General features: G+C 34.6%; 1 protein-coding gene across 7 annotated transcripts in view; it reads left to right on the top strand.

The window, feature by feature from the left end:
• The window catches only part of PKHD1 (PKHD1 ciliary IPT domain containing fibrocystin/polyductin), a 431302-nt gene that overhangs the window by 285376 nt on the left and 132449 nt on the right, over positions 1-13477 (top strand). For all 7 annotated transcript variants that reach the window (XM_043907708.1, XM_043907713.1, XM_043907712.1 and 4 more), the window contains 2 exons: positions 2137-2250; positions 4634-4721. In XM_043907708.1, coding sequence (XP_043763643.1) covers positions 2137-2250; positions 4634-4721 — 202 coding nt within the window. The remainder of the gene's footprint in view (positions 1-2136; positions 2251-4633; positions 4722-13477) is intronic.

Raw genomic sequence — 13477 nt, 5'->3', positions numbered from 1 at the left:
AATGAAGAATCCAAGCTCTGGCAATTCCAGATATCCAAAGATCAGGGCAGGCTGACTAATTTTGCCCAGACTTTCTGTGAAAGCTCCGCATGTGCTGCTGTTTTGGGTTGCATAATTGATTTAATCTCTGATTTTAGAAGAACGTTGAACTCTTTTTCATGGGACTCTGCATACATTTCTCTAGGGCAAAAGCTGCCCTACTTTTTTTTCTCTCTGGTATCTGTTTAGTGCTAGGCCATTTTCCCCCCAAGAAGCTAAACTACCCTCCGTGAAATAAATGAAATCACAGTTGGAAAACAGCTTACTGGACAGACTTCTAACTGCCAGATAAGAGCTACACCACACACATTTTCTTAACATTCTCCTCCTCTCCAGCATCCCTTCTTTCTGCTCTAGCACTTCTTTGCTTTGTCTAAGAGGATACATTAGTCACTCAGCTGAGTACCTAGGTGGAGCTACCAAGTACTTTACCATCTTATTGAGAAAACAGGCTGTGGGGTCCAATTCTTGCATGCCCATTGGCCTACTATTTGACTCCAGGAAAATTTACTAACCTCTCTGAGTCTTACTTTCAACAGTCCTTTGTAGCCAGATGGCTGTGAAGCTTGGACTATAGAGCTAGGTATGCAGCAAGCTGGCAACTCACACTGAGCCTTTGGCTACCCAGGTATACATGGGGTGCCAACTAGGGAACTTGATTTTATGCCCCTGAAAGACCATTTAGCCAAAAGAACAACCAGGCATTTTTGTTTCCATTTACTTCATATCATATTTGGCAGCCTCATTCTGGGTTATGTTTTCAGGCATTTTGAAGTGGAAAGACACATTTGATAGCAGATGTATTTTGTCAACTTCTCTTATCCAGTTTGGAGATAATCTTCTCATTAGTTGCTTCTTTAAAAATCTAATATGCCTACTAAGTTGCTTCAGTCATGTCCGACTCTTTGGGACCTTATGGACTGTAGCCTGCCAGTCTCCTCTGTCCAGGGATTTTCCAGGCAAGAATACCATTCCTCTCCAGAGGATCTTCCAGACCCAGGGATCAGACCCGCATCTCTTACTTCTCCTGCATTGGCAATGGTAGGCACGTTCTTTACCACTAGCGCCACCTGGGCTTTGTAATATTTTATATCCACTAAGATATATTCCTGAAGAAAATAATCTTTAATAGGTTCATACTCAGAAACACAGTTTCAGTAATTTCCCCAAACAATTCTCTTACTGTGAAAGTCAACAAACTCTGCAGTTTAACATCAACAGGTTAAGGTCAGAAGTAATTCCCAACTGTTCATTGAACATCATAGCCTGAAGATTGTGTCCTTATGCTGTTAAAAGAGTTTAAGCTTAGATAATAACCTATCATTTGTTTCATAAAACACAACACAAACAGACCATTGTTCAAATTCAGACCGTTACTTACTAGTTGGATAAATTTGGACAAATTCCTTAGCCCCTGTTCCTCATTCTGTATGAGTATTTAACATTGAGATGAGAATCTTACTTCTCCGGTGTGTTGTGAAGATTAATTGCTAAAATGCATGTAGAGCAATGTGGGGATCCAGCCATAGACAGTGTATCAGTCAGGTTTTGCTGTAATAATGCTGGGTAACAAAGATTCCCCAAGTCTCAGTGGCTCTCAACAACAAATATTGATGCCAGACTCAGTTTGACTTGGTTCCAGCTTGGTTTTGTTTGGGTCTGCTGCATGTTTCTTCATCCAGACCCTGGGGGCTATTTAAGGAATTCTCCATTCATGGCAGGAAATGTTATTATAAAAGATCAGATGAAACTTGTCCAGCATCTAAAGCATCAACTTAGAATTGGCATTATTGTCACTTCTACCCAAATTTCATTGGCCCAAACAAATCATCTGACCAGGCTCACTATTAATAGGTCAGGAAAGTACACTCTGCCTTAAAAAGAGTGAATATTTGCTGAGCAGTAATCCAGTCTCTTTCAGACAAGTTTACTGCGTCTCATTGCTCTACCTTTTCTTATTTTATCTGTGCAACATTGGCTGTTTTCCACCTTGTCTATTTTATAGCATCTATTTTGCACTTCAAAATTACATCACAACTTCCTTCTATCTCCTTAACTTCAAATAAATTTACATTATATATTTTTCTTTTTAAACAGGTACTTCAGAAAATCCCTTAGAAAAAGAAAAAAAGCTTCTAATTCACCTTAGAGCTTCAGAGGGAGTCTTTTGTGACCGTTTCAGTGGAATTCACATTGATCCAGGAACAATTGGTAAGAGTACAATGCCATTCTTATGAAAAATGAAATGTATGTATTTCTGATAGGGAAGTATCATTCATAGAACACCTGCTAAATTCCAGGCACCCTTCCAGAGCATTTATATTTATGATTTCATTTAATGGCTCTCCTGAAAGGAGTATCCATTCTAGAGATGTCAAAACTAAGACTCAGAAATGATAAACAATACTCTGAAACCCACACAGTATTATGTTGTCAGAACCTTAGATTTTTATCCAGACTGATCAGACACCAAAGGCTGGACAGTCCATATTATCAACTTTAAATACTGTGTGATTATTCATAATATTTTTAAACTGATAGGTCTATAGATTACTAAGAAACATTTACTGTTGACAGTTTCTTCATTTGAAACTGCCCCAGTACCAAGTCCTATTTTAAAATTCATCTATAGAAGAACAAAGAAACTGGGACTGAGCTTGTATATGTAGGATGTAAGGGCCACACAATAAAGTAGTTTTAAGGGAAAAGTATAAGAGACTTTTTATAGATTTCTGGTATTTTCTTATTTTCTCTGTATGCAATTCCAATTTTATAAGATCTCAGTCGCTCGGTAATATGGAAACAATCATGTTAGGATAGTATGAAGTTTGATAACCTAGTTTCATAAAGTATAGCCATTGCCATATAATACTTTGATAGTGCTTTGTTGCTTCCAAATGATTTTTCATACGTGCTATTTATCTTTTTATGAACACAAGGTTAAGGAATATTTTACTTTATTCCAAGTTGACAAACTAGATGGGTCATAATAGGAACACAGACTTTTTTGTCTGTGGTAACCACTATGTTCCATGGAGTGCCACCAAAGATGTGAACTAGACTTGTGTTAGGAGTATATGAAGGTGTATGGCTTGATGCCCAATGTCAGCTGTATTGCCAAACAAGTGTTTTTTGAAAATTTCTCTGATGCTAAATTGAAAAAGGAATGAAATGTTTGTCACTGCATGAATAAAATTTAAAATAATCCCTTCAAGTATTATAATCTCCTTGAAACAGCTAAGAAATTGTGTCATTTTGCAGTAAACCTTTGGTGACTGGGAATGATCAGGAAATCTTCTTTCTGGTAAATTAAAGGAAATAAACTTGTTTTTGCTAAAATCTTTGTTGTTGGAAATTCTTCTAATTACTCTAAGTTCCTCTCCTATCTAGCTTCCTTAGCTAATAATGGAAAAGATTAATTTTTGATAATGATGATATTATATTACTGTTATGAAAGACTGATTCCATGACATGTCCTGAAAGTGGGAATATTGTTTTCATTCCCACTAATCCTTATTTTAGTTTTATTATCTTCTGACTTTTTGCTGAATTAGAGTATGGTAAAATTGTGGGTGTTGACACGAATAGTTGATTAGGTTCTAATTAATTGAGCTTTTTTAGTTCACATTGGATGAAAGCCCAAGGCATACTATTTATGCCTGACTGGTGTTTACTTCCTTTATTTATGCATTTGCTGCTAAAAATTGTGAAATCTTTGGATTTCAGTAAAAGAGGTACATTAATCCAGGGGTATGAAGGAAATCAATCCATTTGGGTACAGGAAGAAAATACTAGAAACTTCTATTCAAACATGTATAAATGTATTCATTTATATGTATAGTTATTTATCTAATAACAAATAAATAGACATGTTAGGGGTGCACAATCATAATTTTGGTGCTGCTTGATTTCATGCTCAAAACATATTTAGATGATTAAAATATGGTGAATTTTGCCTCATGTGATTTTAAGTGGCAATAAAATGTGTAAGAGGAAAGACCTGAAGGAATAAAACTGGACTTCATCAAGCATGTCCCTGGTAAGACTTTAATTTATGAGTCTGAAATAAATTATATTTTGAAACAAAGGAGTTAGAGATCTATCCTTTGATATCTGTAATGCAAAAAAAAAAAAAAAATCTGAGGTCCAACCACGGAAAACAAAGCTAATAGCACCAAATCTCTTTCTTCAGGAAACAAAATTACCATTTTTTTTTTTGAAAATCTACTGTATAACACAAAATATCAAAACCAGTTAGCTTCCAACAGAGTTGCAAATGGTTTGGAGACACTTAATGGTGGAAATCTAACTAGTTAGCTGTTAGAGTGGTCTATTTCCCAGCTCTTCTAGATGTGATGTAGCATTCATTTCTCTATAGCTTTAAAGAGAAAAATGTTTCATAGCCATGTGAGATATAGTTGACCTGCTGAAAATAAAGCACTTAAATGTTCTTTTTCTAATAAGGTGGACATCTTAACATATAGTTTCTGTATCATGTATCTTGCACAATAAGCACTCCAATGAATTTTACTTGTGTGGTCTTAATTTTCTTGGAAGGAGTTTCCTATCAAACTGTTGCTCCTTTTATTTTCAGGAGTGTTTGGGAAAGTTCAGCTTCATAGTGCTTATCCTAAGAAATCCTGGACACGTCTTGGGGCTGACATTGCTTCAGGCAATGAGAGGTAAGGAATGAGAGTAATTTAGGGATATATTTTTTGGTTTAACTTGCTTCGGCCGGAGGTTTTGTTACAATAGGAAATTAAGTTTTAGATTAAGAATCATAATTCAATGTTAGATAAGTGGGAAATATTAAAGGCTACAGGGATTTAAAATACTCTCGGTAACACAATAGAAGGACAAAACAAGCAAAAGGCGGGGAAGGATATAATTTATTTAAGGAGTAAATTTTATTTATCTATTTTTGTTTTGTATTGAGGTACAGCTGATTAACAATGTTGCAATAGTTTTGGGTGAGGTTCTCAGCCACATATATACATATATCCATTCTCCCCCAAACTCCGCTCCTGTCCAGGCTGCCACGTAACATTTGCAGAGTTCTATGTGCTGTAATGGTCCTTGTTGACCCAATTTAAATATAGCAGCGGGTACACATTCATCCCAAACTCCCTAACTATCCCTTCCCCCAATCCTTGCCCATGGCAACCATAAATTTGTTCTCTAAGTAAGGAGTAAATTTTAGATAATACATGTTTACTGCATTCAGTAAATCTTTAAAAAATATGAGTTCTATGAGATAATAGATAAAATATGAGGTGGGACTACAATATCTGAATTGAAATGATGAGACAAAATGAGTGAGATGAAGTATATAAAGAATGTTATGAAATTTAAATTCAATAATGGAATGTAATAATGCTTTAATGGCAATAAAGAATGAAATCACCGTTGCCTCAAAGTGAGTGCGTGTGTGCATGCTAAGTTGCTTCAGTCATATCGGACTCTTTGCAACCCTATGGAGTTTTAGCCGGCCAGGATCTTCTGTCTGGGATTCTCCAGGCAAGAATACTGGAGTGGGTTGCCAAGCCCTTTTCCATGAAATGAGTAGGCAACATGAAAAAGAAACTGATGGAATCTACATGAATGAAGAGTTAAGATCAAGAGATAAAAATAATAAAAGAGAAGGTATTAGAAATAGAGAACAGAAAATAAAAGCACATTTTGGTAATGGGTCTTCTTTTAGTAAGAGTCCAGAATAATGAAACCACAAAGAATAACTAAAACTTAACTAAAATACACATAAAAGACTTGGAATTAGTTCCATTTCATTTGAACAACATTGAGAATCATGACTGCTCCAAATCCTCACAGCACAAGAAAAAACAGTGAAAAAAGTCAAATAAAAACAAAAGAAGACATAAAGCTTGATAACATTAGAATTCTCTACACCATTAAATGTCAGAAGATAGCAGTGCAAAAATCTATACTGTGTAGAGAAAAATGATTATAGGCAAAACTTTGGCTTATAAACATAGACCCTGGCAAAATGCTGTTCACATATGAAAGCAAAATATACCTTCCACTTTGCAAGAACTGAAAACAATTAAAAACTGTGTTCTAATAAAGAGATTAAACTGAATCTAAAATTTAATAATGCAAATAAAATCCAGAAATTGTAAAAAGGTTAATAAGAATAGGTATAGTAAGGAAAGTTTTACACTAGACAACATAATATAGAAATAAAATAAATCTCTAAAAAAAAAATGAGAGGAAATTACCAGAAAAAGAAATAGTAATGAAAGTATAGATATGAGTATAGATATAGTAAGGAAAGTTTTATACCAGATACTGTAATATATTATGTTATATATGAAATATATAAAGTAAATCTCTAAAAAAATAAAGGAAATGAACAGAAACAAAAATAATAATGAAGGTAATGAAGTTTGCTTACCTCTTTCAGTTTAAAACTTTAAATTAGATTAAAATTATAAAGAACATATGAAGAAATATGACTAACATAGTAAAGACAATTTAATTGGTATATATAAAATATATATCTGTTTAACCCAATATAATTATAATTAAAAAGTTTAATAAATTTTAATAAATTATATAGACCATAATCACAGTAAAATAAACAGAGATTAACACAAAATTTTAGCCAACAACCTTCATCTTTTGCAAGATGGAAGAAAAAAAATGATTACCTTCTCCTAAATAACTTTTGTATCAAAGAGATCAAACTTTTATCAATAGAATACTTGGAAAATAACAGTAATGAGAATAATTGAATAAGACATGGCCATACATGTCATCACATTAAATGCTTTTATTGTTAAATAAGAAAATATAAAAATAAATGAACAGGTTATTAGTATTCAAACCAGAAACAAATAACCACAAGCCTAATGAAATCAATCCATACCTGATAAAGACATAAATTGGTGATTTACAAAGTAGGAAATTAGTAGACTTGATTTTTTTTTTTAGAAGTACTGATATACTCTTCAATAACTAAGCACACAAAACAAAATATAATTCAGAAATGGGGATTCAGATATAACAGATATTGAAGAGAGTAAAATTATAATCTAAAATATGTATATCTATAGAGTATCATTCTGAAATTAATAAAAAATAAACTATATGTAGAAACATAAATGATCATAATTGGCTAAAGAAGACTAAAAATTGAGAGAAACAATAACAGCAAAAATCATAAAGTTATCAAATATTTATTTCCAAGAATACATTTTGCTCAGATAAATTTTTTTTTTATTATTATTATTTTTTTTTCCAGTGGGTTTTGTCATACATTGATATGAATCAGCCATGGATTTACATGTATTCCCAATCCCAATCCCCCCTCCCACCTCCCTCTCCACCCGATTCCTCTGGGTCTTCCCAGTGCACCAGGCCGGAGCACTTGTCTCATGCATCCCACCTGGGCTGGTGATCTGTTTCACCATAGATAGTATACATGCTGTTCTTTTGAAATATCCCACCCTCACCTTCTCCCACAGAGTTCAAAAGTCTGTTCTGTATTTCTGTGTCTCTTTTTCTGTTTTGCATATAGGGTTATCGTTATCACCTTTCTAAATTCCATATATATGTGTTAGTATGCTGTAATGTTCTTTATCTTTCTGGCTTACTTCACTCTGTATAATGGGCTCCAGCTTCATCCATCTCATTAGGACTGGTTCAAATGAATTCTTTTTAATGGCTGAGTAATATTCCATGGTGTATATGTACCACAGCTTCCTTATCCATTCATCTGCTGATGGGCATCTAGGTTGCTTCCATGTCCTGGCTATTATAAACAGTGCTGCGATGAACATTGGGGTGCACGTGTCTCTTTCAGATCTGGTTTCCTCAGTGTGTATGCCCAGAAGTGGGATTGCTGGGTCATATGGCAGTTTTATTTCCAGTTTTTTAAGAAATCTCCACACTGTTTTCCATAGCGGCTGTACTAGTTTGCATTCCCACCAACAGTGTAAGAGGGTTCCCTTTTCTCCACACCCTCTCCAGCATTTATTGCTTGTAGACTTTTGGATAGCAGCCATCCTGACTGGCGTGTAATGGTACCTCATTGTGGTTTTGATTTGCATTTCTCTAATAATGAGTGATGTTGAGCATCTTTTCATGTGTTTGTTAGCCATCTGTATGTCTTCTTTGGAGAAATGTCTGTTTAGTTCTTTGGCCCATTTTTTGATTGGGTCATTTATTTTTCTGGAATTGAGCTGCAGGAGTTGCTTGTATATTTTTGAGGTTAATCCTTTGTCTGTTGCTTCATTTGCTATTATTTTCTCCCAATCTGAGGGCTGTCTTTTGACCTTACTTATAGTTTCCTTTGTAGTGCAAAAGCTTTTAAGTTTCATTAGGTCCCATTTGTTTATTTTTGCTTTTATTTCCAATATTCTGGGAGGTGGGTCATAGAGGATCTTGCTGTGATTTATGTCGGAGAGTGTTTTGCCTATGTTCTCCTCTAGGAGTTTTATAGTTTCTGGTCTGACATTTAGATCTTTAATCCATTTTGAGTTTATTTTTGTGTATGGTGTTAGAAAGTGTTCTAGTTTCATTCTTTTACAAGTGGTTGACCAGTTTTCCCAGCACCACTTGTTAAAGAGGTTGTCTTTTTTCCATTGTATATCCTTGCTTCCTTTGTCAAAGATAAGGTGTCCATAGGTTCGTGGATTTATCTCTGGGCTTTCTATTCTGTTCCATTGATCTATATTTCTGTCTTTGTGCCAGTACCATACTGTCTTGATGACTGTGGCTTTGTAGTAGAGTCTGAAGTCAGGCAGGTTGATTCCTCCAGTTCCATTCTTCTTTCTCAAGATTATTTTGGCTATTCGAGGTTTTTTGTATTTCCATACAAATTGTGAAATTCTTTGGTCTAGTTCTGTGAAAAATACCGTTGGTAGCTTGATAGGGATTGCATTGAATCTATAGACTGCTTTGGGTAGAATAGCCATTTTGACAATATTGATTCTTCCAATCCATGAACACGGTATGTTTCTCCATCTGTTTGTGTCCTCTTTGATTTCTTTCATCAGTGTTTTATAGTTTTCTATGTATAGGTCCTTTGTTTCTTTAGGTAGATATACTCCTAAGTATTTTATTCTTTTTGTTGCAATGGTGAATGGTATTGTTTCCTTAATTTCTCTTTCTGTTTTTTCATTGTTAGTATATAGGAATGCAAGGGATTTCTGTGTGTTAATTTTATATCCTGCAACTTTACTATATTCATTGATTAGCTCTAGTAATTTTCTGGTAGAGTCTTTAGGGTTTTCTATATAGTGCTCAGATAAATTTATGGCATATTCTTCTACTCATTCATTTGTCATCACTTATTGTGTTGTATAATCTATTCCATAGCATAAAAAAAATATGTGAAGATTGCCAATTTGTTTTAGCAAACATGCATAAAATAATTTTTAAAACAGCTGCTAAAGATAACTCAAAATGAGAAACAGGCAACATCCAAGTTGTATCCTAAATAAAATAGCAACAAATGAAATCCAGTAATTTATTGGAAAATGAGTGATTTATTCAAGCAAAGCAGGATGGTTTGAAATGAATCAATATAATTTACCTAAATAAAAAAATATAAAGACTAAGAATTTGTTCAGTTTGGTATAAAACAGAAATGCATTTAGTAAGATTCAGCTTGCATTTTTGGAATAAATGATAAATTAAGACTATAACGATATTTTTTTAATGGGGTGGTTTAGTCATTAGTTGAGAAGCACTGCTTTAAGTAATAATACAAAATAAATAATTAAAAATCTCTCTTGGAAATGGCAACCCACTCCAGTATTCTTGCCTGAAGAATCCCATGGACAGAGGAGCCTGGTAGGCTACACTCCACGGGGTCGCAGAGTCGGATACGACTGAGAGACTTCACTTTCACTTAGACAAGCAATTTTCTTTTCTATTGAAAAACTGACATTAAAAATCACTGTATATTACAGCTCTCATTAAAAATAGTTATCAAATTTTTAAACAGTATATTGAATCAAGAAAAATACTCTAACTAAAAAAATCAGCTGTAACTACCAAGAAGAATTCAAATTATCATTTTTTTTTGCAGATTATATACACTTTTGTTCTAGAAAAGTAGAGAATCATCCAAAAAAAAAAAGCATTCAGTAAAAGCACAAATCAATAGGCTTATAATATGTGAGCAATAAAGTTTTAAATTACAGTGTACAGTGTTATTTAAAATTTCAGTTTAAAATATCTATATATAAACAAGTGAAATTACAGGAGCCATAAAAGCAGATCTATAAAACACTAGTCAAAGGCATAAAGGAGATTAGAATAAATGATGATGCATAATATAAATGGCAAAACTCAATGCTTTAAAACATGTCAATTTAATGCAAATTTAATCACAAACCAAATAAATGTGTTTTGAATCTGACTCATTAAATCTATGTCTTTTGGTGCAATAAATACTTGAAGATAGTCAAATATTATCAATTGCTTAAATATATATATATAAATACATATATATATATATGTGTATTGCTTCACTGGTAGCTCATCTGGTAAAAAATCCTCCTACAATGCAGGAGACCCTGCTTTGATTCCTGAGTCGGGAAGACCCTCTGGAGGACCAGGCTACCCACTCTAGTATTTTTGAGCTTCCCTGGTGGCTCAACTGGTAGAAAATCTGCCTGCAATGTGGGAGACCTTGGTTTGATCCCTGGGTTGGGAAGATCCCTTGGTGAAGGGGTCTTTCATATATATATATATAAATATCTTTAATGTGAATAATTATTGTTATTGGCACCAGAACAGGAGAAACTACATAGCAATAGACCCAGGTATGTATCATTATTTAGAATTGGAATAAATTAGCATTTCAATTTTAAGGGCTTCCCATTTAGTTGAAAATTTGTGCTGGAATAATTGGTCAATGCTTTGGAAAAATATAAAATTAGATTCTCACTTTATCCTTCACTGTAAGTTATCAGTTCAGTTCAGTTCAGTTGCTCAGTCATGTCCAACTCTTTGTGACCCCATGGACTGCAGCATGCCAGGCTTCTTGTCCATTATCAAGTCCCAGAGCTTGCTCAAACTCATGTCCATCGAGGCGGTGATGCCATTCAACCATCTCATTCTCTGTCGTCCCCTTCTCCTCCTGCCTTCAATATTTCCCAGCATCAGGGTCTTTTCCAGTGAGTCAGTTCTTCACATCAGGTGGCTAGAGTATTGGAGTTACAGCATTAGCATCATTCTGGACAGGTTTCCTTTAGGATTTGCTGGTTGGATCTCCTTGCAATCCAAGGAACACACAGTTCAAAAGCATCAGTTCTTCGGTGCTCAGCTTTCTTTATGGTCCAACTCTCACATCCATACATGACTACTGGAAAAACCATAGATTTTGACTATACAGAACTTTGTTGGCAAAGTAATGTCTCTGCTTTTTAATACGCTGTCTAGGTTTGTCATAGCTTTCCTTCCAAGGAGCAAGTGTACTGTAAATTATAGATGAATTTAAAATGACTAAATGTTATAAAGCAAAACCATAAAATTATCTGAAGAACATGTAAGTAAATATTATGTGATTTTGAACTAGGAAACACTTGTGGGATCATAACAAGAATTACAACAAACATAACAGCAAGAAATAATAGATTTGACAAGATTAGAAAGATCAGTATTTCTGCATGTCAGTTACAAAATAAAATGGCAATTGACAAATGAGAAAATAATTGCAATATACAATAGTACGTATGGAGGGTTGATATTTTTGTATGTAAAGCACTCTTAAGAATAAAAAGAAAAAAGAAAAAAGAAAAAAAAAAAAGAATAAAAAGAAAACAATATGAATACCCTAAGATTAATTGCTAAAGAGTTGAATGAATTGCATGAATCACAAAAGAAGACATGTGTTTGACTAACAAACATATGGAAAAATGTTCTGTACTAGAACTGAAATAAATATTAATCAAACAAAAATTAAATACTGTTCTAAAATTTCAAATTGGCAAAAATGAAAAAGAATGAATTCCAGGTGACAAAGGGGAAGAGATATAAGCAGTGGGGATGGGGGAGAAATATTACATATTAGCCTACTTTTGTAACTAAAAATAATATTTATATATGCATATATGTAAATAAATGTCTGAAAGACATATAGCACAGCAAGGAAACTGTTGATGAGTTGATAGATAGCTGCTGCATTGGTGTGTTTTTCTTTAAGTACAGAATATCTTAATAGAAAATTGTTATTTTTGTAGTTATGTTAATATTGTTATATATTTCAGCACAATTTCTGTGAATTCTTACCACATGTCAGACACTGAATGTTGGCCTGAATATACAATTACCAGTGAAAATTGACATGTTATCTGCCCTCAGACATTAATCAAACAAATAAAAATTAATGTAAAATCACATCTGTGATAGAGGCTATGAAGGAAGGTGGTATAGAATTCTGAAAACATGAGAACTTGAGGAAATGATTGAGGTTAGAGAAGAGTGGTTTCAAAGGTGGGAACTAAAAGATGAGTGGGCATTCACTAAGCAAAGTGGGGGCAGGGTGTGTGTGAAGAGCACAGTAGCCAGAGCAAACAGCACTTAGTCATTCAGTAAATAGCGCATGTGCCAGGTGTGGCTATAACCACTGCAGATTTAGAGGCAAATTTGAAGAAATGGCTGTCATCTGGGAGTCTACATCTTATTGATGGAGACAGACAATAAACAAGCAAATAGAAAAATATAAGGGACATAGTTACATAGTTGTAGATTATAAAATGTGCTAGTAAGGAAATAAACTGGTTGGTATGATTCAAGATAGCTGGGGGGATATGAGGTGTATCCTTTTATATTAAGTGGACAGGGAAGATCTTTCTAGAGAAGGGAAATGACAGATACTGAGTCATATAGTACCTTGTTTACATGTGAGAGGTCAAAGGGAAAGTTACAGAGAGTTTTATGCAGAGGAATTGATGGAATCTGATTTAGGTTTTGAAAACTGCTTGGACTTTCCTGGTGGCTCAGCAGTAAAGAATCTGCCTGCAATGCAGGAGACACTGGGTTCTATCCCTGGGTCAGAAAGATCCCCTGAAGAAGGAAATGGCAATCCACTCCAGTATTCTTGCCAGGATAATCCCATGGACAGAGGAGCCTGGTGGTCTACAGTCCACAGGGTCACAAAAAAGTCAGGCACTACTTATCAACTAAACAACAGTAACTGACTGCTATGAAGTTGAAGACAAGAACAGAAGCTGGGGTATCTGGAGGTCAGCTGAGGTCAAAAACATGGTGGTTGGGACTAGGGAGGAGGCAGTGGAGATGGAGAGAAGAAATGATGCTGTCTGATTGCCGATGAATTGAATATTGAAGTAGGGGGAGTCCTTCTGGTTTTTTGATTGATCAACTTGGTGGGTGGTGGAAGAAGGCACCGAGATGGGAGACTGGGAGAGGAACAGACTTATCAGGGTGGACGTTGGCAGGGATGTGC

The sequence above is a fragment of the Cervus elaphus genome, chromosome 7 (assembly GCF_910594005.1).
Source record: "Cervus elaphus chromosome 7, mCerEla1.1, whole genome shotgun sequence".
In the NCBI taxonomy this organism is placed as follows: Eukaryota; Metazoa; Chordata; class Mammalia; order Artiodactyla; family Cervidae; genus Cervus; species Cervus elaphus.
Note: the sequence above shows the minus strand (reverse complement) of the source record. Positions and strands in the feature narration are given on the sequence as shown.